Source organism: Lepisosteus oculatus, chromosome 21 (assembly GCF_040954835.1).
Source record: "Lepisosteus oculatus isolate fLepOcu1 chromosome 21, fLepOcu1.hap2, whole genome shotgun sequence".
NCBI classification, from domain to species: Eukaryota; Metazoa; Chordata; class Actinopteri; order Semionotiformes; family Lepisosteidae; genus Lepisosteus; species Lepisosteus oculatus.
In genome coordinates this window covers 12334932-12362402 of record NC_090716.1, presented here as the reverse complement: position 1 = coordinate 12362402, position 27471 = coordinate 12334932, and the positions used below count along the sequence as shown (strand labels likewise).

The following is a 27471-nucleotide window of genomic DNA, read 5'->3' as shown; positions in this document are numbered from 1 at the left end:
AACACATGTCAATTAGCAAATATACAAGTGAGTCCCTGTTGATATCACTACATCATTTACTAGTGTGGGTGGTTTCTTAACCTTCTGGTTAAGACTGCTTTCTGTTCTCTCAAGTGTGATCACGGATGAGAAATATACATTGTTATAAACAAATATTTAAAATATATATATATTGCATAGTAACATCATGTGTCTGACACTGACATCATTTTGCATTTACAGTTTTCAAAACATGTTTTGAAACATAAAAAATAAAATATTATAAGAGCTAAAAAAGCCAACAGCAAAAGGTTTTGCGTTATAACAATTTTTTTCTGTACTTATTAATAAAGAACTATGTTGCAGTTTCAACAGTCACTTTTTTGAAGGAAAGCATTTCTCTTTCAGTGCGTTCTGCATTTTTATAAAAGATGCTGAGTAGTACATGCCCCAGGCTTATTGTACCAAATGGAAGTAGAAGGTCTTTTTAAAGAGGAATAATAGTTACTGCCTCATGACCAATACCCAACATCCTGAATCTGTTAGCTAGTAGCTGGTCACATCACGAAGAACCAAACACAGTCTGAGGTTTAAAGAAATATCCTGCACTGACAGACTGAAATAACTGAATCTTTTTTATTATTTGCATAGGAAAACAAAACTGTTTGACCTGGTTTAAATAGGCAAAATGCTCAAAGACAATGAGAAAATCAATGTCTAAGACTTTTTCATTTCAGTGCTGTTTAAAATGAAAGCAGGGAACATTTTTCATTCAAAAGGTTGAAACATCTTAAAATGCTAGAAGTGCCATATTTCCTCCTCTTGATTGTCATTTTGCTATGTTCCAGTGTTCTTCCTTATAGTTAAAGGGAATGCCAATGAATTTGACTATCTCCAGGAAAATTATTTCTAACTGCATTTACTGTACATACTGTAGCAATTTTCATCTTGTGGAGTTCCAGAGTGTTTTACTGTACATATATGAGGGGACTTATTTTATCTACCACTGATGTTTCACATCCATCACTGCGTAACACAGGAGGTATTATATGCTTTATTGCTAAATTTCTTCAGCAATTGAATTACAGAGGAACCTTACTTATGTCAGATTGTTCAAAACCAGAGAGGAATTTAGTCAGGGCACTAGGGGGTAATCAGCACTAATCTTTCAAAGAATCCCAGGGGATCTCTAACAATATACTGAAAACATTAACTCTACACAGCAGATTGCTTCAAAAACTAATAGGATATGATATGGAATATAGAATTTACTGTATTTTATAAAATACACATTCTATTTAAATAGAATTGTATTATAAATATACATGTAGGGCTGTAAAAATGAACAATTTATTTAATGTAAAAAGTACTAAGTTAAAAAAATTACAATTTTAGTACTGTAATTCAGTGAGGAAGGGAATAAAAATTACCCTGACACTTTGAACATCATACTTTTGACATGATTTTTATCTGGAATTGTGCAAATATTCACTCTTTTGGGGATGATATGAAAACAAAAAAAAAGATATACCTTGTTTTCTAAGATACTATTTAATAATCTATAAATCTATTCATACTGTATCTTCCTTACATAATGAGTTACATACATAACTTCTCTGCAACAGTTTGTATTAGTCCGTCTGAAGAAATCATCCTGTTTCTGCAAGTTAATGTACTGTAGAAAATCCATTATTTTATTTTAGCCTCAGAGCTTCAAAAATCAAAACCAAAGAAATAGAATGACCTAATTAAAGAGCCTTAAATACAGAGCAACGAAGAAAATCTCACTAACTAGTCCAGAGTGCACATGTTCTGTTTCACTAGGAATAACAAAATTAAGTGTATTGAAAGTTTTTTTTTATGTTGAAGTCACAGTAAATTTAGTTTAGCCATTTAGGTTAGCCTGCTTGTCTGCAAGCTGATCTCCTCGGCACCCCTGCAGAGTTATGAGTGACCAAGGGACAGCTGCACAGGTAGTGTTGGAATGGAGAGGGATGCGAAAGATGTATGGGAGGGAGAGAAATGGCTCACATATACTGTAGTCTTTATAGTTCTTTTATGTCAGGAAATGGTTAGAAATTACTGACAGCTGAGGTGGATTGACCTTGGCCATGGTCCCTCCCTCTGAAACTTTCATTATAAACTCCATTTGCTAAGTGTTTTTGATAACAGAAGCTGTATTTGTGTACTCATCGTTAGCTGGACCTGCAGTAGCACATTCTGGGTTCAGTAGAAAACTAATGTAATGCTGCACACTGTACCTTATTTAGTTGCTTAAATGGTAGTAGTATAGAAGATTGGTAAAGCAATACACTTAACAAAGCCTGTCACCATTTTATCACTTTGTTATTTCCTGCTCCTGGATTATTGTAATTCCCTTTACAGCATTAAATAGGACAAGGGAGGTGCATGAGGCACACAGAATGGGGTAAAACAGAGTGAAAAGGCTTGATCAACAGGTTCATCCCTGAGTGCATTTTAAGGTTATCTCTCACAATGCACCTTAAGAATTCAGATCTTATTTTCTGGTCCTAGATACTTTCTTTCTTTCTTTGTTTTTTTTTTTCTCAAAGCCTTTGTAAAGAAATTATTTATACAAAAGGCCTGTGGCAGATGCTGTGGTGTCCCATAGTACTCACCCGCACTAGAATGACATTCATCTCCACAGCCAGCAACATTCCATAGAGCAGCACCAGCAGCCCTGTGATGCAGAAGCGCAGCTGGGTCAGTCCGATCCCATGCTCGCAGTACTTGGCAAACTTGATGGTCTTTGTGACAAAGGCTAAGATCCAGTAGACTAGAAGAGCTGAGAGAAACAAGCAAAGGTTCTAATAAACAAAATATAATTTCTGTTTCACACTAAACAATTTGCAATTTACTAGAAAAGAAAGGGTGATAAACACTGTCCCTGCATTTACTGTATTGTACAACAAAAACTGTAAACTACCTGAACAAGGGCAAATAAATAATGATTAGAGTATATTAGATGTTTGCCAGACATATCATAAAGGTATTTAAGAAACTGAAAATACACAGAATACAGCACATACACAAGTCACCTCTTAGCTAAATCTAGCCCTCTCGCTTGTCTCTTTACATTCTTTTGTTCAGATTGAAATATATATTACAGATGAAGCTACTGTATCATAAACCATTAATTAATAAAAGCAGGTCAACAAATCCAGGGCAACCACTTTCAGGACAAACCCAACATGTGAAATTTGATTTTACAGCCTCTGTCTATGTTTTGAGAGGGTACAGGATTTTGAAAGAAAGGATATTTGAATGTGACGTCTGGTCATGGGAAAATAATCTTCCTTGCAATATCCTGTTGAACAAATCCAATAAAGAATTCTCTGCATCGAGGCCACAACTGAACAACAGCAGAAGAAAATGGAACTTGGGAAACATCGTTACATTCCGACTTACCCAGCAACAACTTGGGGAAGTTCGAGGTTTCAATATTGTGATAGTAGACAATGGATGTGATTGCAGCCATGAATGCCAGTCCAGCAGGCATGTAAAGATGCAGATGGTGGGACTCTGTACACCTGTACAAAAGCAGAGAGTCTTACCATGCAAAGACAGCCCATCATCTGTAGTTTGACAGAGCTGAACTAAGCAGAAACGGCACAATAATGATCAGCATAAATGCACGAAAGGCAATTTGTCTGCTGTTCTTTTCAAGATGTCAAGACCGGGTCACATCCATTATGCATAGGATCTGCCTGTGTTCACTGAAAGAATATTGCAACTGCAGTGAAATTGTCAAATCACAGAATGTAAATCTGGGGGGGGCATCCATAAACAATAAGGTAATTACCATAAGAGTCCAAGAGCCCTGGTCACTGTGTGAGAGATTTCTATCACAGGAAGCTACCAAATTACAGCCATTCTGTTACCCTTTGCATGTTCCCCGAATTCAGTCCAAGTCTATGCTTAGTTTCTGTGCACTCAGAGAATCAGTATTAAACCGGCATTAAGAAAATCGACTTAACTGATATGTCTGTCATTCCCCATTTCTTGTAAGAAGATATTACGAGATGCTATTTGTTATAATTTAAAAAAATTTTGCTGACAGAAAGTGAGAGTTTTTGCAGTCTTACGTTTGAATGGCCATTAAATCTAACATATCTCTGAACCCGGTGCATGCAACACAGCGGGGCAGAGAATTCAATTCCTGGGGTGCTGTCCGTCTGGGTTCTCCCCATGTTCACGTGGGTTTCCTCTGGGTGCTCCAGTTTCCTCCCACAGTCCTAGGACAGACTGGTAAGTTGACTGGATTCTGGATAAGCTAGCCCTGCTGCGAGTCTGTGCATGTTTGGAATTGTGTGTGCCCTGAAGTGGACTGATGTCCTGCGACCCTGTACTGGATAAAGCAGTTAGGAAATTTACTAACAAATATAAATGTGTATAATTTGTATGATGACAACAGAGTGGAACAGCTCGAATTAATTTAGCTAGTAGGTTCAAAATTGTGAAAAATGTGCTTACGTGCTGTACTGTATGTGTGTTGTTTGTAGGGGGAGGTGCACATTTTTAGAGTGGATCTCAAATACAAATTAGCCACTCAAGGACAGGGGGACTGCACATTCCACTAAATCCAGGGTAGTCGTGGTTTTTAGTTTTACTTTGTATTGACAACTAGGGATGACAATCTTACACTGCACACTTTGACTCTTTATTTCAAAACAGATTTGAACATTGATAATCACTTTCCTTGTCCTAATGGGCAATGGTGTACAGGTATATGAGTTTCATTCTAAAAATGCTGCATGCACTGTGTATCATAGATTATATATTATTTATAAATAAAGTTATTTGTGCTACAAATAAGCTATGTACTGTAGGACACACTAAAACTGATTATTTTTTAAGATTTAAAGCAAGGGTGTGTTAATTTAGGTCACACCATGAGTTTTCTGTGACTTGATGGCGATTCACAGATTTTTCTACAGCTGGAAGGCTCTCTGCAAATCAGCCTTTAGCAGTTAACACCTTGTCATGATAAAAATAGCCACAGTATCCAAAACTAGAAATGTATCCACTTACCCATCTGACACAATGCCCTCTGCAATCTCACACACCAGCACAAACAGCAGAATGAACGTCAGGATCCATCGTAAATTATGGCCGGGGAAGTGCAGCCACGTGCTGTGATGAATGTGTACCTTTGAACTTTGACTCCCCCATCCTATATGGAAGCAGAACACCACTTACTTTTATTTAAAAAGAAATGGAAAGAAATTACCTTTTGGATTGAAATGACAATATCCAAAGGGGGTTTTAATTTACAGCCAGTGGCACAAATCAATTTCTATAATATGCTAGCAACCAGACAGCAGTGTGAAGCAGTGGTCAAGACTCCAGTCTAAAGGTTTAGAGATTCAAATTGTAGTGGGGACAGTCCTCCTCTTTACCAAGGTACCCTACTTTGTACATATTGCTGCAGCAGAAACAACACTATAAATGAGTAACAGAACCTTGCATTTTCAGAGGTATTAGTGAGTGACTTTGTCAACCAATCAATAAAAATTTAAGTGGGCTTATGATCTGAACGATCTAAAAACAAATAAATTTAAACTAGTGCTATAATTTCATTGTTGTAATATAAATTTGTATTCCCCTAATCATTATCTTCCATGCTACCATCATCTAATTAGAAAAATATTATTTTACAATCTTTTCTAATTAAAAAAAATAGATTCCCCTTATAGCTCCTCATTCTAAAACAGGCAATTCACTGTTAAGTTGCAAGGATAGCTCTATGATGAACAGTACACTGTCACATGCTCACACTGCTTACTATGTCTTACAATACAAGCATTCCACAACCTTAAAGTATGAGGACTTACCAATGAATAATATAGGGAAGGTTATAAACAGCAGGAACACATGGGGAACCACGGTGAGAGCATCCAAAAAGCAACCGTTGTTAAGCACTCCCTTGTCTACATTGTAAGCAGCAGAATTGTTGTCATTACCACAGAAAGCCAAGGACATGGTGGAGCTCGGACTCTGTGAGCACAAGAGCAGGATACAGGGACAGCCTCAGAGCATTTTATTCCAAAGTGAGAAACAGCATCCAAATCCAAAAATCCCAGGAATCATGCTCCATGAATATCCCCCTTTCTTACATAGCTGCTCTGAGATGCTGAGGGAAATGGCTACAGGAGACTCACAGCACAATCCAGATAGCAGCCCCCTCCAGTGCAGTCTAAGCAATGTTTTCAGCGGTGAGAAATGCCTGCATCGTGTTCTGCCGTGCCGGCGCATAGACATCCTTTTGAATTGGTTCAGCTGAATGCAAATCACTTCTTTGCCAGAACACACACATGTAAAATGCCTACTTTTCAAGCTCCACGAAGACGGTTTCAGCATTAACCTTCAGAGGCATCAGGAACACTGAAAAGCATGGTTCCTAACATGGCTTATCAATAACAGCGTGTCCTTGTAGCAAGGCAGACTGGGTACCTACTGTAGGTGTTAGAGCTGAAGTGCATCATATGTGCGTGGGTCTGTAGTTGAATTAAAGCATTCATTCTTCAAATAAATAATTCAATTTAAAACTATAAATGCATGATCTCTATGTATACATGATCAAATGGCTAATTATTTTCTTAAATGTGAATTTGGATTCCAAAACTTAGCATTACGCTACTAACAAAACAAACACTTTCATTTATATCTTCCTTATACATTTATTAAAGCTTCAGGCATATTGCATGAATTAAATCTTAATTAATAAAAAAATATTGCTCATTACATTTAATTTTGAAGCCGTAGCACAAAGAGGACATTTAAAATGGTTCTCTCTCCTAGATTTTTCTCACTATGTTTTGACAGAATACATATAGGAGTTACTGTATATAAGATTCTAATATATGCTAAATAACATTAAAACACCAGAAAAACACATTAATACATTCGTATACAGCACAAAATATATTACATATATGTGTACATACATAAATGAAACAGTAGCCAGTATTGATACTTACCATATTACATTGAGTTAACCTTATAGAAATAGAAAACACACCTGTATCTGCTGCATCACCAAATGAATATACACAGTATATATATATAAATATAAATACCTACTGTATTTAAGATTCACCAGTGTTATTTTTTGTACAAAAAGATGTGAAGGACTCTGAACTTCTTCCTGTCCATTATTAAACACAGTACTAATATGTCAACAGCTAGCACTGAGTATTACTGAAAACACTTTTTAATGTCTTTTTTTTACAATTCCATGGTGTTTGTTTTAATGTGATTTACATTCAAAATTACTGTGTGCAGATTGCAATTAATTTTCAGGTATATGCAATAATGGACAGAAATCTCATTTTGATCTTTCTGTAGTAGTTGGTCTGGAATATACCATACCTCTGCAATGCTCACATGACATTATTCTTTGTTTTGTTCTACTTTTTTTCTTCCACATACAGTAGCTAAAAGAAACTGGTTGTAATTCTGACCTCTCTTGTCTGTCTATGTGGACATTGCAAGGTTTACTCAAGTTCTTGCATTCTTGTGAGCTAATGTTTGGTTGCTCTGGTTTCATGCCAAAGACACCTTGGATAGGTCTGTACTTGTACTTCCAGGATAGGCACCAGATGCTTTAGATAGCATCCGTACTGATTCTGCCTACAGTATGTTTCATCCCATTTTTAAATATGAAATGCAATACTATAAGTAATCTGGCTTCAAAGTTCTATTTTGTTTTCAGAATTCATATTCCTACGTTTAATATATTCATCTTGTCATTAATTTATGATTTCTGCATAATGCCGTATTATGATGATTTGATTTTTGGGTTGTGAATGTTAATAAGGATCCGCTTGCTATGAGATAAGCAGCTTAACTGGTGCCAGCACGACTGAAGCACTGTCTCATTGTTCTGAATAACAATCTGCTTTGCCTACTGCTGAATCGTTCTTAGGGCCAGTAGATGGCTCTCCTCCCTCCAGACCAGAATTCACAACCCGATGCCATGGGATGTTAAAAGGAACACAGCTGTAGGAAGTACTGTACCTTCCTTCAGAAGAGACACTAAAGACTACTTACTACCTAGTCATTAAAACAGCCAAGAGCACTTTTTGCCAGAGTAAAAGTCATAACACCAGTGTTCTGACTAAATTCCATTGTGAACTTACCTAAAGTTTCCCAGAATTCAAACGATAAAGAACTGCACACAACTCCACCTGATCTGCTGTGCATATAACAGCAATATACTGTATATGTTTCTAGCAGAAAATATCAAATGCATTCAATCATACTGTAGCACTATTAAATATTTAAAGGCAAAGCAGACTGAGGTTTGCACAATCTCTCACCAAGGAGATCACACTTTAGAACAACAGGGGATAGGGATGGGCAGTCCATCAACCTGACATGAAGATAGTAACATTTTATTAAATGTCCTTCGGGAACTGTGCTTTCAGTTCAACCATTGCAAGTGTTAATAAACACTACCAGTGTTTATATAAAAGCGCCCTTGCTTTTATATTAATTCATTCTACAACTGTCCGCATATTATAAATCCATAAAGACATAGATTTATATGCCCTGAAACCATTGTTCATCAACAAAACAAATAATATAATTATTAATCTGCTTTTGTCAACGATAAAAATATCAGTTTAAGAATTACTATTCTGGTTTGAAAGTCAGGTTATTGACAGATCCAGCGGCGTTGAGAGTCTAGACAAGGGTCTGCATTATTGCATGTTGCTACCTTGTGTGCAGAACACTGACCACGTTTATTTGCTGCTTATATTTAATTACGTTAGATTCCTTATACTGCACATTCCTTGCACAGATAAATAGGAACTTGGCCATGGAGATAAAGGCAATAACGCTAACCAAATGTGTTTAAAATGCTGTGGAAAACGACAGGCACTGTTTCGGCTATCTGGTAAGAGACCTATCACGTAATGTCAAGCGTGTCGATGGCACAGTACATTACATCAAGGCGGTGGGTTGCAGTACTTACTTTAGGAGGAGATAATTTGCGCTTCAAAAGGTCAAAGCTTTATAACTAATAGCCACTATAATTAATGCCACGGTAATGTACAGTAACGCATATGGCCAGCTTAGGCAAAGCAGGTCCTTGACTCTGGTGTGCAGCATCATACAGTCCGTCAGCGGAGAATGGTTTCCCGTTCGAGGACTTCTCGGGATGAAACGCTAAAATAAATGCAAGTGTAGACCACCGGGAATATACATTTGGTAAAATATATTTTCAGAAAGCGAAACCCGTATGAAAGGTATTCGATTTTGCTTCCTTTACGGTGGGGGTTGGGCATGTTTCAACACCATGCTGTGCATACGACCAGCTAAAATACCTTCAACAATGAGAGAACGCGACTGAGTGTAGTGAGTATAGCAGAAACAAAAGAATTGACCGATCTGACCCACTGCCTCATAATATCTTGAAGCCAAGATAATGATAGACAGACTCCACCATCAAAACGACAACGCATGTAAAAGGGCTACACTGGAAATATTTAGAAAGCATCTTTCAACGTTGAAAACAATGGGATAATTTTCAACCCCCTACTGACTTAATAACAATTATAATGATAACAATACCATCATTAGAAAGAATGAAATTATACTTAATATATTATAGGAAGCACGAATAATACTCGATCTGTGTGAGGAATGTTTTTGTCAAGTAGCATTACTGTGACGCAAATACTATTTCGCTTTTTTTTTTCCCAAACGGCTTTCCATTAACGCTTTACTGTTCGTTATAGTTTTAGGCACCTCCTGTACACTGACCTTAAAAACAAGTACGGACAAGATAATCAATCATAGTAGTAATAAATGAAAGAAAAAGCACCTACTGGTTTGTACCGCGGTAACATCTTGATCCACAAATGTTGTTTCCACCGTTGACTAAATATATCGAAACGAACATATGAATACTTCTCCAATACGCACGGCAAACTCAATGAAGAATTGTTTCGAGTGCACAATTCGATCCTCTTTGACGAATAGTAGTAATACATTCACATTGTGTTCCTTGTAGTACTGTTGTGACTAGACATGTAACAGTACCTGGATCTGTGCCGAAAGTTTCCAAGCTATACTGTATATAACGATATATATCGATGTAACTTGTGATAATTTAGAAAAGAGTCAGAAAACCTGTTAACTCCAGCCTACATCCCATTGTGAAGATATCCTTTTTATTGATGTTGACAAGCACGCACAGAAACATTGGCAGACCGCCGGCAGAAACACAGTAGATGGGTCCTAGCGCCACATGACACGCATGCATTTCCACAGCGCTGTCCAAGGTGCTGAACCGATAGATAGTCACGCCAAGAGACACGGCACGCTTTGTTTCTTTGTTGGGTATTTGGAAAGTTGTGTCTCTTCCATTCTGATGGCAAGATATGATCATATACTATACTATCATTCACACACATTCTTCTGAAGATATTATGATCATCTCAAGTGTTCTCGACTATTTCCAAAGCGATGGTTCCCCACCATGGTCCCGAGCGGAGCGCGGGGGCAACTAGGGTACGACACACTCCGCCGTGTTTTGTTCTAGCTGAGCTCACCAGGTTGCCTTTAATTGATCTGTTTGCTTGTTTTAGACTACTGGTTTACTTGTCTCTGCAATCCTTCCCGAGTTTCACCAGCACCCGAATCCTAGTTTATTGTTTCAGCTTCACGATAAGGGACTTGAGCAGCCTCTGCACATCTTCCTTCCCCCTATTTCAGACTAAACAATTCTTAACGGGTGATCAGATTATGAGGAATATATGGGAATTGATAGTGTACAGTACCGAGTCTACTCACGCTAGTTTGTTGAGTTCAGATGATTTCTCATATGCACAAGTGCAATTAGATGCTTATTTGTATGTACTGTATGCTCCAATACAAAGGCATTAATTAAGGAATCACCTAACATGTACACAGTACAAACCCAGCAGCCAGCAACAAGCTAAATAACGTAACGTGTTTCATTCTGCATAGATCCATTTCAGGCACCATATCTGCATAAAGACAGTTCCGAAAGCCAGAGATTGGTACAGGATTAATACGATCTACAAATTCCATTTGACGTGAGGGAACTAAAAGCAAATATTAAAATAAGCGCCAAACAGAAATCTGATATTAAACGCACACACACAAAAAAAAACAGAAAAAAATCTGTCCATCAATATCAGGTTTAGAACATGGTGATCTAAAGCGTTTTCCTTAAGACATTCATAGTTTATATGCCAGGCAACCGATTTGATTTTCTCATTGGAAAGAGTCAGTCTTCGTCTCCACGCTCTGACTTTCCGGTAAACTTTTGGAGTTACAGTGCAGCAAACGTTAATGCGAGTGTCACACGGATCCTTGTACAAACACAACAAAGTAAAAAACGTTTATTTTAACTGTCAGTTTCTAAAAAAAATGCAACTACAGTAAAAGTCTGGAATATTTGTCAATATCAGTGCGTTTTTTTTTTAATGAGGGTTCAATCGAATTAATCTTAAACAAGTGTGATACATTTCTTTATGTCCAAAAATAAAACCACATGTGTCGATACAATTTCCAAATTACAACTCATTTAAAGATTTCGAAGTGCACACAGATGGATATCATTGATAGTCAGCTGGCAATGGACAAGTAGAACACCGCCCCCTTCCTGTCGTTATGAATCCAATATAATCTCAACTGTATACACCTGATATTTTCATTACACGCATTTAGAGCACGGTTTAAACTGAATTCTTGGGAAGAAACACTTCATCCATTCTGCATTAAGTGTCTTTCACTTCATTGGACACAGAACAGTATAAGACATTATTAAATTCTGAGATCGCTATGGATTTCCGAGGTGCTGCTTTATTCTGCTGTATATGTCAGCATTCGATTGTACAGCATGGATTTTTAAGCCCCAGTGTAAACTAGAATTTAACTCAGATACACAGTGTAGAGAGAAGTATTCAACGAGGAGTTTTAATTTTGAAAAGATAAAAGAATGCCATTTTGTCACAAGGAGAAAAATATTAGACTTCGCTGTTAGCTTTTACACTAACTTAACGTAAGCTGAACATCCTTCTGTCAGTTACAATGGTTTCCGCAAACGAATGCAACAGGTTGTGATTGAAGGGTATTTCAGACTTCTTCCACACGATCATTGTTCTGAAATATTGAAGGTAACGTACTGTATCATTGAAAGGACGCTGTGGAGGGGACAGCGGCACTTTCACATCCAAGAGCACATTGCTCATTTGTGAATGAGAGCTTTAGGACCAATCTAAAAGTCTAAAATGCATTAATGAGTCCACATCATTTCTGTGTTGAACTCAGGCCACTTTGTTTGTGACTCTGTCCAATATAAAGGTAATGAGGAAGTGACTGATTTAAGATTAAAGCAGAAAGTCATATAAAGATACCTACATGGAGTATCTCAGTCTCGGAGTCTCACAAACTAAGTACTTGGCAAAAAACGAGGCCAGATCAAGACTATAATACTTTACTATTTTGTGTTCTCTTTAGAAGAAATTCTAAAAGAAAAACAAGAGAAAAACACAAAACAATCAGAACTTTTCAATCTGGGATAAGGATTTTATTAATTCTGAAATTGCAAGGATTGGACCTTGTGCCACTGCGTGATAACTGTATTTTATGTTTTTGACAAAAAGGCACATCAATGACAAATTTGCCACTATCAATAAAATACAGCAGGACTTTATCAGTTATATCAGACTTTGTTGCAACACATAATTACACACATATTGTAGAAATGGCAATTGATAATGTTAGTGTACACAGATATTACATTCTTATTGTTTTTAAAATATCTTAAAATAATTATTTAATAAACAGCAACAACAAATTTCCTGAATTCATTTCAAAAGCATAAATGTCTGTTTCAATATAACTTTTATCTCGGCTATTCCCACGGTATAATAAGTCACAATAAAGCACTATGACACTCACAATGTTTATATGATGAGATGAATTTCACATGATTTCTTCCTTAATTTTGGCGAAAACAGATACTAAACTGCCACTTGTCCTGAAAGCAGCCTTAGTAGGGAAGTCCACTGAGACAGTAACTATAAGTATGCAGGCCTTGCAAAACATACTGTAAGCAAAAAAAACCTCATGTGGCCTTTTCTCAAAAGGGTTGGCAGGTCTCAGGAACACTGATATGAGACTGTTGGCTACTTAGTCAGGGTGTGATAGAAGCTCATACGAAAGAAATCACATCGTTAAGGAGATGTCTCTGCTTCTGTTAAAGGACTATTAGGGAAGTGCTATTCAGAAGATCCCTGAGGAGGTTCACCAGTCACTTCAAACATTAAGTGTTTTATATTTCCATGAAGCAGATCAAAAGACTGCTTTGTCTGACTGTACAATATTCTGTGAAATATCAGCTTAATTTCTTTTTCAAGGCAAAATGATCATCTTAAAAAAAATTAATTAACCACAATGAAGTAAACATAGACACTCCTAAAGGCAAAGGATCCATCTTGTCTTCTGATTCTTAAAAGAAGGTCCTGCAAATAAAACAAAATAAAAAAGTTTTAATTAAAAAAGCTAAGTCATGTACTGTACTGTAAGCCTTTAATCTCACACACAATTCATTGCTATAAAAATTTGAACAAGCTGGCGGTCCAATATGTAGGTGCACCAATTTTGTAGGCGGTCCAATTTTATCTATGTGATAAAAATGATAAGAATGTCAAGCTCTTTACTCTTTAAAACACATAAAAATGTTGATTTTGAAAAATGAAACACATTTTGAGTTAAATATGACTTGCAATACTAAAATAATTCAAGCAGTACTACATTTCTTGTAATCTTTTATGCTGAAAATAATTTTTGAAAACCAAAAGATGAAGTACAGTATTCCTGTTTAGAAAAAAAGTTTATTCCATGCTGAAAAATGAAGAAAGGAAACAATGTTTCTTCGGTTGTGAGTGGGTAAGTATTCCTACTTAATACACATTCAGGTAAACCTGTAGAAAACAGTTTTGCTTTCTTTTAATGTAATCAGCTTTAAAGAAAGATTATTTCTTTAAAAGATTACGATATTTGCTTTCAATCTCCAAAAACCTCCCTTCATCTTGTTTTAGACCTTCTAATTGGACTAAAACACACACATCTGAATCATTAACAATGGAATAAGAACAGATACCTTAAACCTGAAGATGGACTTAAAGGAAGACTGCATGCAACATGCTGTGAAAACTGTTTTAAGAAATGAAGCACTGTAGGTATATTAATTGGGGATATAATATTGTATGTGCCACAACATGTAACAGTCCCTTATTACAACATCAATCAGAACTACTGCTAAAGGTTACCAACAGCCCCAAAATACTCTTTGAGGTCTATACAGTACATATCGACATTTTATTTAACAAAATGTCAATTATTACAAATTACGTAGGTGAAGAGAGTGGAATATAGACTAACCTATTGAAAATCATGGTATTTGTAACAGGTTTAAACCAAGCATTTTCACACTTGAGTCATTCAGAAACAGGTAATTCACGTTAACAATAACATCATGGCTGTTCTGTGTGTACTTTGTACAGTGTGTTGTTCTACATTCAACCAGTAAAACAAAAGACAGACAAGGCTGATTAAGGAATAGCTCTAGAGACTGTGACATGAAGATGATGCATACATTGATACATGCCCTTGAAAGTCTAACACCAAAACGCCAGGTCACTACATAGTTACCATTAGGAAACTGAAGGAGCTACAGCTGGAGCAGGTAGCCTTGTCTGTATACAGAGGCGCTGCCTTCGAAAACCTTTCTGTTTGCAGTGGGACTGACTGATGCTGCTTTAGGGCTGAACATACAAATAGTACAGTACTGGTATTAAAGAGAGGAAATGAATAATTGTTTTTGAGGTTGTGAAAATGGCTCTTCTTACTCATTCAGTAGGGATGGGTCAGACTGCAAATTTGTACCATGCATCCTCTTACAGTATGTTTCCAAGGTTTTACACCCATATCTCATTTCATTTATTTTGCAGACCATTTTATAAATTAGGGTTGAAAAAGAACTATTAAATCTTTTAATGTATAAAACCATCATTTTCTTGAAACAATTATAGAAAAAATATAGGATCATCTCTGTATGTCGCTCATTCAGGACAATGAAACAGCCCTCCCAAAATGCAATATACAATGTAATCCTGGTCTGAAACACTTTAAAGCTTTGTTTTAAAGACTGCGATAATCGTCTGATCACTGAAGCAAATCATCACATATGATGTTGGTTATGTGGTGCAGTCAGTAAAGCAAAGCGAACCATAAGAAAATAAAACCTATAAGCACAAACAACCCTCCATTCTCCTCTGTTATTGGGCAATGTTTGACCTTAATGTGCATCAGAACAGATAAATGTTTATTCCATGATGAAAAGAAAAGAGACAATGTTTTGGATTTGGAACCTCCTTTAAAGCTGGAGCACCTTCAGCAGACCTGAAGAAAACTCCATAGCCAAGACTTTGTGTCACTTTTTTTTCCAGCATGGAATAAACCTTCACCTGTTCCTTTGCAGCCTACGCATGCTGATGTACTGTAGCTACCTACTCGACCTTAATGTGCATTTGACTGGGGCTAGCATTTTCTACATGCATTACAGTATGTCTATTATGTTCAAATGATCAACTACATATTAGTGAAAGGTACAATATAAAAAAGCCTGCTAAATTAAATACAAAAGACTTACGCATTTTTTGTTACATTAAATGAGCAACATTACTACTTTAGCTATTGTCCACATATGGATTTAGAACAAGTCAAATAAATGCTTGTATTCCTCTGCAGACCAAAGAAAGCTAGTGATTGATTAGAAGAAAATACATACACTTCATCCTCATATTCCTTTGGAGGAGACACAGCAATCACTAGATCAATCCAATCCTGTAAATTCAAGATATAACAGCAGCCATAAAGAAGCTATCATGAATTCCCCAACAGCATGTACGTTATTGTAGGCGAGCAGTAGTTTAGTCAAAAATGAATTTATGTAAATTGACTAAATTTTTTCCATGTCTTCCACAGACCTTTATGACATACAATATTACAAAACATTATTACACCAGTCAAGATGATGCATTTCCCGTATTTGATTATCATAACTAAACTGCTTTCCCATCCATATCAGAATATTGAATTTTTCCAAAACAATACACGAACGCTTTTGCCTGAGCAGTTATTTTTTAAATAAATTCATATTTGCAAAAATAAATCAATGGGATTGTACTAATGGCATGTAGAGAGAATTTAAAATGTTTAAATTTAAAAGGATAGACACCCCAGTAAATACTGTATCGTTCTTACCCCACCACTGTTCCATGCTCTAGCCAAGGAATTCTGGCCTTCTGTTAAAGTGGCGTCAGTTAGGATTTTTCCATTAACAGCCATGATCTCATCTCCCTTTACTATTCCCCCTATTGTTAAGACATATTCACACATTCATTCATCAGAGAAGAAAACAGCCTCAGCAAGCAGGCCGCTACTGCGCTCTAGGGTACACAACAAAATAACATGCTACTTACACATAAATGGTTAGCAAATAAAGTAAGAGATAAGGCAGGTCTAGGACCTCCGCCTGTCACAATAGTGATGAAAAATAGACGGATCAGGGTGACTCACCTCTTTAATTGCAAAACTTAGTAACTGAAACAGCCAGAACATGTGATGAGTATAGATACCTTGCAGTCACTGAGCTAGTGGAGGTCACACAAGATACTGACTTTGGAACTTCCTGTATATTTACAGGGACATAATTTAAAGACTAGAACAAATTGAGAGTATATATTATAAACAAACTCAAACTCAAATGCATAAACTGGTTTTGGAATGTTTTATCCACCATTGATTTATTGTTGTTTATTGTACATCTTATACATAAAAAATACATAGATTCTTTTATGAGGTACTAACATAGAAAAAATGTGGCCACAATACGATCTACCTTTTGCAGGGCACTAGTGAAACTGTCCTGATTTCCACACAGTTTAGGAATTACAGAGTGTCAGTCTGTTTTTTTTTCTGCTCACACTGCTTGTCTGACTTTATTTAAGTTGTATGTTATTTAACTTGTTGTTGTTGCTGCTGCTATTCTGTGTTTATGTTTTTGCATTTCATTGCACTTGTGCATATGACAAATACTTCAAATAGTTCACTGAACTGAACTGAGATCCATGGAAGTAAGTGTGAGAGAAACTAAAGCCTCTTGTTTATGATTGTGTTCCAGGTTAAGTTAAAGAATTCTCAGGAAACAGGTGGCAGGTGTTTGGATTGATTGAGTGGTGAAATGTGTTCAAATGACCCATCACATCAATCAAATGAAAAGTTCAAAGGTTCAGCAAAGATTCATGCATCCATAGAAACGGCACACTGTATATAAAGTTCCCATTATATAAAACTGTGTATAAGAACATACCCCTGAATGGTTGTCAATGTACCTTATGGCAGAGAAAAAACAAATGTTTTGTTTTATCTGACAACAACCAACTTCACTGCCATTGTGTAAGATTATCTTGCTTCCCCCAGTGTAAAATAATCTGACAAACTTCATTTCAAGTTGTGTAAGCAGGGTTCCCCTAGTGTTATAAAAAGTAAAAAAAAAATCTCCTGTAACAAACCGCTATGTTTGCACATATTTTGTAAATCACGTTACTTCACCATTCACACACATGACAAATGTATGCCCATCAATGATATCAGGTCCACTCACCATGCTTGTCCGCAGAACCACCATCATAAATGGCAGAAACCACAAGCTTCCCCAGAGGAGAATCTACCCCTCCTTCTACAGCAAGATCAAGTGGTCCTTCCTGAGCACAAACAAAAAGGACTGGCTTGATATCGCAACGGATATAAATCTTAAGAAACATTTCAACTTTGACCTTCTAGCCTTCATCTTCACACAGCAATTTTCTGATGCCTTTTCTGTCACTGTACCATCCCTGGCCTGAAATATCTGTAGCGTGTGTTTAATGATACATGGCCGTGGATAAAAGTGGGAAGTATTACTGTACATATATTTTTTTAAAAGAGGCTTGAGGCAGTCTTTGATCAAGGATATAACACACATGATTTCCACCACTTAAATGCACTTTAATAGTTGCCATTTGTAACTTTTAGCAAAATTAAGTTATTTCCGTATGTTTAGAATTCATAAAGGAAGGTAGTACACAATACCAATTATTTTTTATTTATAACTAATACCACATATCCAGTATGTAACAAGATCTGTTATTGTACAATTTTAATAGTGGATGCTTATTAATCGTAGACAAAGTGTGATTTAAGACTTGTTTCTCTTAATTTTAGTCATTCTGCCTAAGGAGCAAAATCTAATTTCCCCACAATTACCAACAATTCCCCACATTTCTCATAAATCAGATATTTTTCCAAAAACTGAGGCTGACAAGTGTGGAAGAATCATTTGAGAAACAATGCACTGAAGTAATTTGTATAGTGGGTTATTTTGAATGCATACAGTATAATCTTTACAAGTTATCTTTAAATGTTAAGTTTACAAGTAACTTCAACAGTCGGTGTGACTAAAGTCACAAAGAAACTGTTGCCTTTCCATAAAGTATTTGAATCATAATGTAATATTAAGTAAGCCTGCAGCATTAAGGTTCATGCAGTTAATTTCTAGGAAGTATTACATTCTGTAATGCTTTTGATACATTTTTGTCTTTGCATGCATTTAAACAAAATGGGTTTAAAGGTGTTTTCTAGATATCAGCAAGTTTAAATGAAAATGTAATTTCTCTACAAAGATATTTTGTAAATATTCTGTACTGTATGTACTGTATGAATGTATGTATGTATATGTATATGTATACATATACTGTATGTATATGTATATGTATAAAGTATAAAAAGCTGTACCTTTTTAATTCTGAGAAGTCTCACATCTTTTCCCATTATCTGTTCTGGAGTAAACTGTAATAAGAGAACAGAACAAGAGAAAGTCAAATCAAAGAAACAAATCTGAAAGTCAAGCAAATAAAGATAAAAGAGAATACTTCAAAGCAGCACAGAACCAGTTAGGGTTCAGAGCAAATGCAAAATGCTGTCCAACTGTACCGTGCATTCTGATGAGGTGCAACCTAAGTCACAGTGGACTCACAGTATAATGTTTTACTGTGAAATAGCAGGAAATTAGAAAAGCAGGAAATTCATCTCCTGGGAGAGGATAAAGATCTGTTCATGTCTTTCTGTAATACAGTATCTACAGCTACTGTACGTTTTAATGTACAGTATTCTTCACTAAAATCCAATGATACAATATACTATATTAATGAAAATAATCTGATTTGCAATCAAGCAGAATTATATTAACAGACTTATTATTGGGTCAAAATGATGACTTTTTCATTTTTTCAAGGGCACATCATCTGTCAAAAGATATGTTTGTCTATATCGCAAAATATTGTAAAATCTCAATTACTGTAATCTAAACCTGTAACAATTCTGAAGACATCAGTTCAAAAGAGGTGGATACTACAACAAAACACCAGATATACAGTATATACTACACCTTATATACATTATATACAGTATACAGTATACACTGTATCACAATTAAGAATTTGAAAAACATTCCACCAATAAAGATGCACATTTGTACCTTGTAATGTAGTAAAAAATTCTGTGCAAATACAAAAAATAAAATGTCAGCATACCATAGAATATGGATCAAAGTCTTCCACATATTTCTGAAAACCCTACAAAAACAACAACATATATTAATCTCATTGTAATCTTCTTGGAAATGTACACACAGTATTGATGAACAGTACAGAACAGTACAGATGAAGCCACAATAAACATAATTTAAACGGCCAGAGCCTGATCAGTTTCAGTAAGGTACTGTAAAAGCAATGACAAGAAAGTCCAATATTTACTGGACAGTATCTGTGTGGCATGCATTGACCATTCCTGTCAATTGATACGATACAATCTCAATTGTTCCACAAATTTATTAAGAAATTTAATATACTGTACTGTACATTCTAAAATTGCCTCTAAAGACAGACAACACAAAAAACACAACAAAGGAAAGCACATAGTTGTGGTAAATAGCACATAAATTCCTTTTGACAACATTTATTTCTGGAAGGATTTTAATTCATGTTTTGTAATTTTTTTCAGTACATCTAAAGCATTAAATTATGAAACTTTACAATAACTTACTCTTCATTAATAAATGATAAATTGTGAGAGGAATATGGATACTAATACGACCTCCATAAGAAAAAAATGTTACATCATAATTCTAATGAAATTATATTAAGCAGCATCACAATTTTCATATAATCACATTAGAAGGTAGAAAAATCGGTTTTCAGAACCAGACATTTGCACATGTCCTTGTTTGTTTTTAAATAGTTATGAAATGTTAGCTAGAAAGAGATTTCTTCATGGAAACCAGTACAGACTGCCTTGATGAAGAAATGTTACAATCTAACATAAAAAACATCCCTCCTACCCACTCCCAAACCGTACACATTTATCTTCCCTAAGTCATCTGACAGAATGTTCTGTCTGTGACAAAATAAAGAGGCAGCTATACTACATCATTGTCAGGTCTCAGAAGGTAGTACTAACCCTCCAAATAGAGCTTTTAGCTAGAATATAAAATAATTTGGGGGGGGGGGGGGGTTAAGTATTACATCTTAGTATCTTTATATTTGAATGTGTTGAAGTAGTGTAAATGAATAATACATTTAAAGACATTACACATGAAAGAGATTGAATTCAGCACTCCCAAAAATAAATAGCGTCATTTCCTGGGTGAGCTTTGGTTCCCTTCATTGCAAAGGGCTTGAGTACATCAGCGCATTCATCAGATAAGCGCTTGTGTTGCTTACTGTAGCACTACAAGTCTCAGTATTGGTAGGAGTAAGTCAACTAGATTCAGGTTGAAGGTAACCTTCATAGACATTTGATCTCTGATATTCCAGTTTAAAAATGCCATAAAATAATTCAGTATTTTAAAAGTTCTCAAATGACACTACCATTAATGGATCATCGTGAGAAACTTGTGCTAAGAAAGCTTGGAAGAAAATAAATGGTCTTGCTTAATGTCTGGAAGGTGTGTGGGGACGTGATCATTACTCCCCTGCCAATGCAAGATCTGGATTAGCAGAGTGCTTAATAAACTGTTTGGGCTGCCTAGAACATCCCATGACAGACATTTCCAGCAAAGAGAAAATTAAGTCAACTCTCTGTATTTCACAGCCACCTGTCTGAGGTGCAGATATATTCCTCCCAAGGGCATCGTAACCCTTTCACATGAGAGCAGACAACATTATCACTTGCATGTCTGAAGCGAATCTTAATGAAGCAACAGTTAATATTCATGCCAAAACACACAGAGCTGTGCAACCTCGGCAATGTGTTGAATAAACAACAATTACATTTACTGGATGTACTGTATGAAAATAACACTGCTATTTAAAGAAAATAAGTCTTTCTTACATTTTGTTTTATAAATGATGCCTTCTCTCCTACTCTGCCAAATTACTGCACTATATGATATTTCTAAACAGTGGTTTGGAATAATAATGAGAACAAATTTCCTTTTATTTACTTCTGATGTTTTGTTAGAGATGTAAGTGTATCTTATTATACGGATGCACAATAAAGCACAGATCTCCTGTGTCACATGATACCATAAAAACACTTGTAAAGCCCCTTATCAGGACTCTTAGGTTTACCACTTATTGGGTTAGGCATCCAATCTGAACAAATTGAAAGTTAAATTTATGTCCTTTTCTGAGACTCAAATTGGTTTCAAATGGGAGGATCATAAAAAAATAAAATAAACACTCAAAACAAGATTAATAGAAGGAAGGCTGAAATATCTCACCAATGTTTTGCTGTTTAATAGCAGCAAATTGCACGCCATTGTAAAGTAAGCAAAAATAGGTGACAGGAAAATTGTAAAGCATAAACATAAAGCCAAGAGACTTACAAAATTACAGTCGTAAGGAAATTATATAGTATCTGAAATGTGTGGTGAATTTAAAAAAGGTTCACACTCTTAAAACAGTCACACTGGAAAATGAAGAGTAAAGCTGACAAGCCACTTGAGGGAGATGACTGCAATTAATTACTTGTTTTCTGTTGGATCTGAAAGAGGAATTATAGACCACCATCCTTTTTAACATCTCTGGTGGCTGCAAAATAAGATTAGATAGAACAATTAGATTCACAGGAATACAGTACCCTGGTTAATATTACATACAGAATAGAATCAACATACGTTCTATATGAAAGGTGGACCTACTGTTAGATCATGATCAAATCTGCACCAGGATCCCCATAAAATCTGAACTGCAAGTATTTTGTCAGTACCAGGTCTGTTTAACATGTCACTGTGCTGTATCTGACTCAGAAGGCACCTAATTAGCTGGTTAGAACTGTTCCGAGAATATTATCTAATCCATACAGATGTATGTTCTTCATAGTGAAATACAGTCCTTTTATGTCCATTCAAAGTACTTATGGTTGGAGGTGTGGTAGAACCTGACTAAAGAACTGTAGAGTTCTGTTTATAAAAAATGGAAGTATTCTGCAATAACGCTCCCACAATTTTTTCAATGGGCATCATGTATGCAGAACCTTGGGACCTCCTTAACTAAGGGTGGGGTCCATCACAACAACCTTTCAAAATGATTTTAATAGGCAGCTACTTGTGTCAACTACTGTACGTATGTGTTTTGGGTGTCCTTGTACTTAGCAGTATGTCTGGAGTGGTCAGCTGAAAAACAGCAAGTCCAAGAGAGCAATAAAAGCATGCCCCAGAAAGGAGTGAAAATCTACAAAACATTTTTGATTCTTTGTTAATTTACAAGGCTGCAGAAAAGCATTAGGGCATTTTCTGTTTTCAATTTTCTTTTAAGGCATTCACACAAAGATTGCTGCTTTAAAATGTTTAACCTACAGAGCCCTAAAACAGCTCAGATTGGACCAAATTTCACATAAATTACATCATTGTTAATTTCAAGTGTTTATCTTCATGTAACAGAATTGGGACAGAAAAGATTTATGATTCAAATAATAAAAAATATAAATACACTGTGTTTCATAAAACTGATTCAATTTCTTTCCAGATGACATACTTTCACTGCTCCCCAAATGAGATTTGGGGTCCAACCAACATAAAAACTACAGAGGATTTCTTTACAAACAGAAACTAAATTAAATTGTACTCCTTTCCAAGTTCTAATCGAGCTTCTGTTGGAGTATGTAAATGCAAGTATTTGTAGACAAATCTGTTCAATACCTTTGGTATTTTTGTGATATTTCAAAAACGTATTTTGAAGATGGGCAAGAACTGAAGCGATTTTCTGGATTCAGGTTTAATACAGTATGATCCTTTACTGCAGCACTCTATTATACAACAAAAGGCCCTCTGTTGGTTCAATTTTAAAGATTTTCAATTATTGTTTTTCAGGCTCCGCTGACTGTAAATTGCTTATTCCACAGTATAAAACTGCTTATTTGGGCAATTTTCCTTACAAGCATTTCTCATCAGAATTGCAATGGTATATCAGGGATTTTACACTAATTTTACAACATGCCACTGTTTCTACCTCAATTAAATCTTCAACAAAAACCATCAAAGATGGATTCTACACAAAAACTGTTTTCTACTTCAGAAATACTGTACATCATAAAGTTAGCTAAACTGGGGAAAAGACATAAGAATCCACTACAGAGGACCTGTCTATAATTACTGCCGAAACACAATACTACAGAAAATAAATTGGTTTGTGAATAAAGAATATCACGATTACCATGCTCCTGATGTTACTCTATGTAATTTTATTTCATAGACAATATTGTTCAGGTTAAGAACAATTATCGCCGCTGCTGCCAGTGCCAATCACTACTACCAATGCTATAGATTAACAAGGTACTAAAAGTACCTTATACTATACTGCATCGATGCACTTTTAAACTGACATTAAACAATTGACATTAAATCAAAACTAACTTTATGAGCTCAAGTGGTTGGGTTGCAGGCAATCTAAAAGTCATCACCTAGCGAAATGGAAAACATTTCCTAGCTGGTTAACTTATCGATTAGTCTAATTTTGAAGAAAAAACAGAACCTTCAAAATAAATGCTTAAATGTGCACAAACAATAGATACTATGGCATATTTTGCATATATATGTAAGTAAGCAGGGAATGTGTAGCAGATTTTGTGTACTTTGTACATTCATTACACTCAGGCAGAATGATCTTTATGAAATTATAACTGAGCCAGTGATAAAGGGCAAACTGCATTAAGTTAGTGTAAAGGAACATGTGCTTTGGGATGCCAGCGCTAATACATTATGATCAGGTTGCCTGTCATAAAAACAAAATGTACTGTATATTGTGCAGTCCTGTGTTACTACTGTATATTACACTTTGATACATTCTTATTTACTGGAAGCAGGTACCATACCTGCATATTTAAGACTATACAGTATAAGAACAGGTTGTGTTACCATTGCTGTGTGGTGGCTATTGATTGAATGCTACGGTATGACTGGAGGGAAAAAAAACACAGAGTGCAGAATGGACACTATTAATATTTGAAAAGGTCGAGGCAGAAAGCCCACACTAAATAAGTATCCATTTAAACACATTAGGATGTCTTCTGTGAGACGTACAACAATTCATTAGAGACCATGCTTATGACCTAGCTGCAGGTACAAGTCCTAGTAGTTCAGAACAGTAAGACACATTATAGCAAAGAGGTTCTCAGCTTCTTTTTACATGTCAGTCTTTTCCTTCAATCACCTCTCTGCTGTTTTTCAGGTATAGTACTGTAGCTGCATGTCCGGTGGGATCATTTTGCTTTGTTATATTTGGCTGTATTTTTTTCTTGAAGTGTAAATATTCAATGTTATATTTTAGAACCTAATTTAGGAAGCACACATTTAAGACCACCCCTATTAAACAAGCAGTGATTTGTTATTTAGAACAAAACAGAATAGACCCTTTTGTTGAGTCCTGTCCTGAAATGAGTAACTTATACTTAATCTTCAGGGCTGTACACATTAATTATTGAGAATGTGACAGCTTGCCCTTTACCTCTGCTTAGATCTGGATGAGGGTCTGGATGACAAATAAAGCATTCATACAATTATCAACAATTATGCCAACTTGTACTGTCATACCTTGTCAATGTTTATCTCTTTTTCATTGTAGATGTCATGACAAGAGCCAGGCCTTTTTTATATTAACAATGTATGGGTGTTTCCCTGTCCAAACTGTGGTGTACCACAGATTGTTTTTAAATCAGGATACAGTATTGGGGCATTAAAAAAACATTTAACAATGTTTGTCACATTTCACTGAACAGTGTGAAGATTTGTACGGTGCTACAGACTAATAATTTATTGCTAAACATGCACAGTAACACTCTTTATTTTTATCATGTTCATTCATATCATGTTGGAAGAATTTCTAAATTAATTTGTAGAGAACGGATGATAAATAAAAACAAGTGAAATAAAATTCAAAATTTGTATTACTCTGTACCAAGAAATTATGTTAAGGGTTTCAGTGTCAGAGACTACTAAAGACTTGTTGTTGGTTTATAATTTATAATATTATAATAGTTTTCTAATTTAATCAGTAAATGTTTAATTTAACTTAGAATGCTAACATATACATGGATACATGCATCACTTAATTATCATGCTCATTTGCATACGTGGGTGGGCAGAGTACAGTCCTTCACTCAGAGGACAACTCCTGAAGATCATTTTACATGCACTGGACTGAATGTAAATGTCACACAAGAAAAAACATGGTATTGTATCAATTTTGAATATCATTAAAAATATACACTGTTAAAACGAGATTCCTAAACATTGTATTTTATTAATTTAATGTATTTAATTGTTTTGTGAAAATGTAAATTTAATTTGAAATCTTGTAATTCCTTTAAGGCATTTTCTAAGTAACCTCCTGGAGCATTTTGACCCAGCAGAAGAAAACAAAACACTCCAAAACTGGTGGCCCAATTTGAGACTGCAGATCAGCACGTACAGTACTGTAGTAGAACACAATGCAGGAAATATCCTGATAAACATATTAAAAAGATTTCTATTTATTTCTAGCAAGTCAAACAGCTTTTAGTCCTGACAGCATATAAAGCATTTACTTAGTCTTTTAGTTTTAGATCTCCAAGCTAATACTTTTAAATGATGCTGCTGGACTAGAAGGTTAAAGGAGGCAACTGGAAATACTGATGTCAGTTGGAGGCATGACTACAGTACATCAAACAGCAGCTGTTCTGTGATGGTTTTATCACATGCTATTTTTGTACAGTCCAGCCTTTGGAACCGAATTATGACATTAACCAGTGAAGTTATTTCTAATTTTACCCACTTTAGTATCAAACACCTGCTTGTATGCAATAAAATGCCGTTACAAATACAACTGTGCATTCATGTTTGCAAACGTTAACAAGGTGCACAGCTTCACGTCAATATAATTTATAAGATACAAGAGAAGTTGTTAAGACTTGTGTATTTATTATTGTAACTGATGTACAAAACTTTCTCAACAAGAGTATTTATCCTTCCCACGTAAAAAAACAAGTAAAAAAACACATTTAATTAAAGACATAAATAAAATGCTTTTTTAGAATTGTTCAGCTGGTAGCAAAAAGTGACAAAATTTCTCACCAGCTTTTAGGTCTGGACGTGTCCTCCCCAAAGCTCATAATTATGCAATTATAAATGTTCTTCAACGTTATGTCTAATAAATTAAGTGGTTTACATTCAGTTCAAGTTACAAATGAAATATGAAACAATGAATCCTATCACAAATAGCTGGCACTGGAGGATTTTGGTTTAGTCCAAGTAACATTTGTGATCTACTCTGGTTGCATTCCACTGGGACCAGACGAAAAACACAACATGGAACTTCCAGATGAATGTCCATCTGAGTTGTTATAATTACACTACAGAAATTCAACAGGCAGATTCTCTGCTGTGGCTGTGGCCTCCGCGGCAGAAAATAAGTCTCACAGATCAAACTAAAGGCAGGCATAGTAAATGGCATTAATTTAATTCTACAATATAATATTATGACAAGAAGAAAACGATTCTTTATTCCTAATGTAATAACTCTGGAAATTAGACATAATAAGCAATGGGAGATGCATATTTGTCATGCTGACTGGCAGGATGCCTTTATTCATCCATTATCCATAAAGTCAAAGTAGTTAACATCAATCCTCCCATAAAACAATGTCAATGTTAACAGATTCTGAACATTACTGGACATCTGTAATACTGTAGGTCACCTATGATATCATTCTGCACCACTTGATTAAATATTTTATAAGCCACGCTCTTCCAATTACTAAAAGTACCTATGAAGTATTACCTGTATTTTAAGACATTTAAAAATTTTAGAATAGGCAAGGACTTTCCCGTTGAAATATTTTGTACTGTCC

The 27471-nt window shown here is 35.5% G+C and overlaps 2 protein-coding genes across 6 annotated transcripts in view; both read right to left on the bottom strand.

The window, feature by feature from the left end:
* Positions 1 to 10195, bottom strand: part of abcc8 (ATP-binding cassette, sub-family C (CFTR/MRP), member 8) — a 56840-nt gene extending 46645 nt beyond the window's left edge. The window contains exons 1-5 of one of the 4 annotated variants that reach the window (XM_006642459.3): positions 9837 to 10195; positions 5835 to 5997; positions 5032 to 5173; positions 3409 to 3530; positions 2619 to 2785 (exon numbers count right to left, since the gene is read on the bottom strand). In XM_006642459.3, coding sequence (XP_006642522.2) covers positions 2619 to 2785; positions 3409 to 3530; positions 5032 to 5173; positions 5835 to 5997; positions 9837 to 10001 — 759 coding nt within the window. In that variant the 5' untranslated portion in view covers positions 10002 to 10195. Of the gene's footprint in view, positions 1 to 2618; positions 2786 to 3408; positions 3531 to 5031; positions 5174 to 5834; positions 6486 to 8980; positions 9169 to 9836 lie in introns of those variants that run through there. The other 3 variants (XM_006642458.3, XM_069181547.1, XM_069181546.1) reach the window with 3 other exon arrangements.
* A 2351-nt stretch (positions 10196 to 12546) lies between these two features.
* The window catches only part of ush1c (Usher syndrome 1C), a 39266-nt gene continuing 24341 nt past the window's right edge, over positions 12547 to 27471 (bottom strand). For both annotated transcript variants that reach the window (XM_069181699.1, XM_069181698.1), the window contains exons 16-21: positions 19680 to 19721; positions 18883 to 18936; positions 17714 to 17813; positions 16312 to 16421; positions 15836 to 15891; positions 12547 to 13505 (exon numbers count right to left, since the gene is read on the bottom strand). In XM_069181699.1, coding sequence (XP_069037800.1) covers positions 13493 to 13505; positions 15836 to 15891; positions 16312 to 16421; positions 17714 to 17813; positions 18883 to 18936; positions 19680 to 19721 — 375 coding nt within the window. In that variant the 3' untranslated portion in view covers positions 12547 to 13492. The remainder of the gene's footprint in view (positions 13506 to 15835; positions 15892 to 16311; positions 16422 to 17713; positions 17814 to 18882; positions 18937 to 19679; positions 19722 to 27471) is intronic.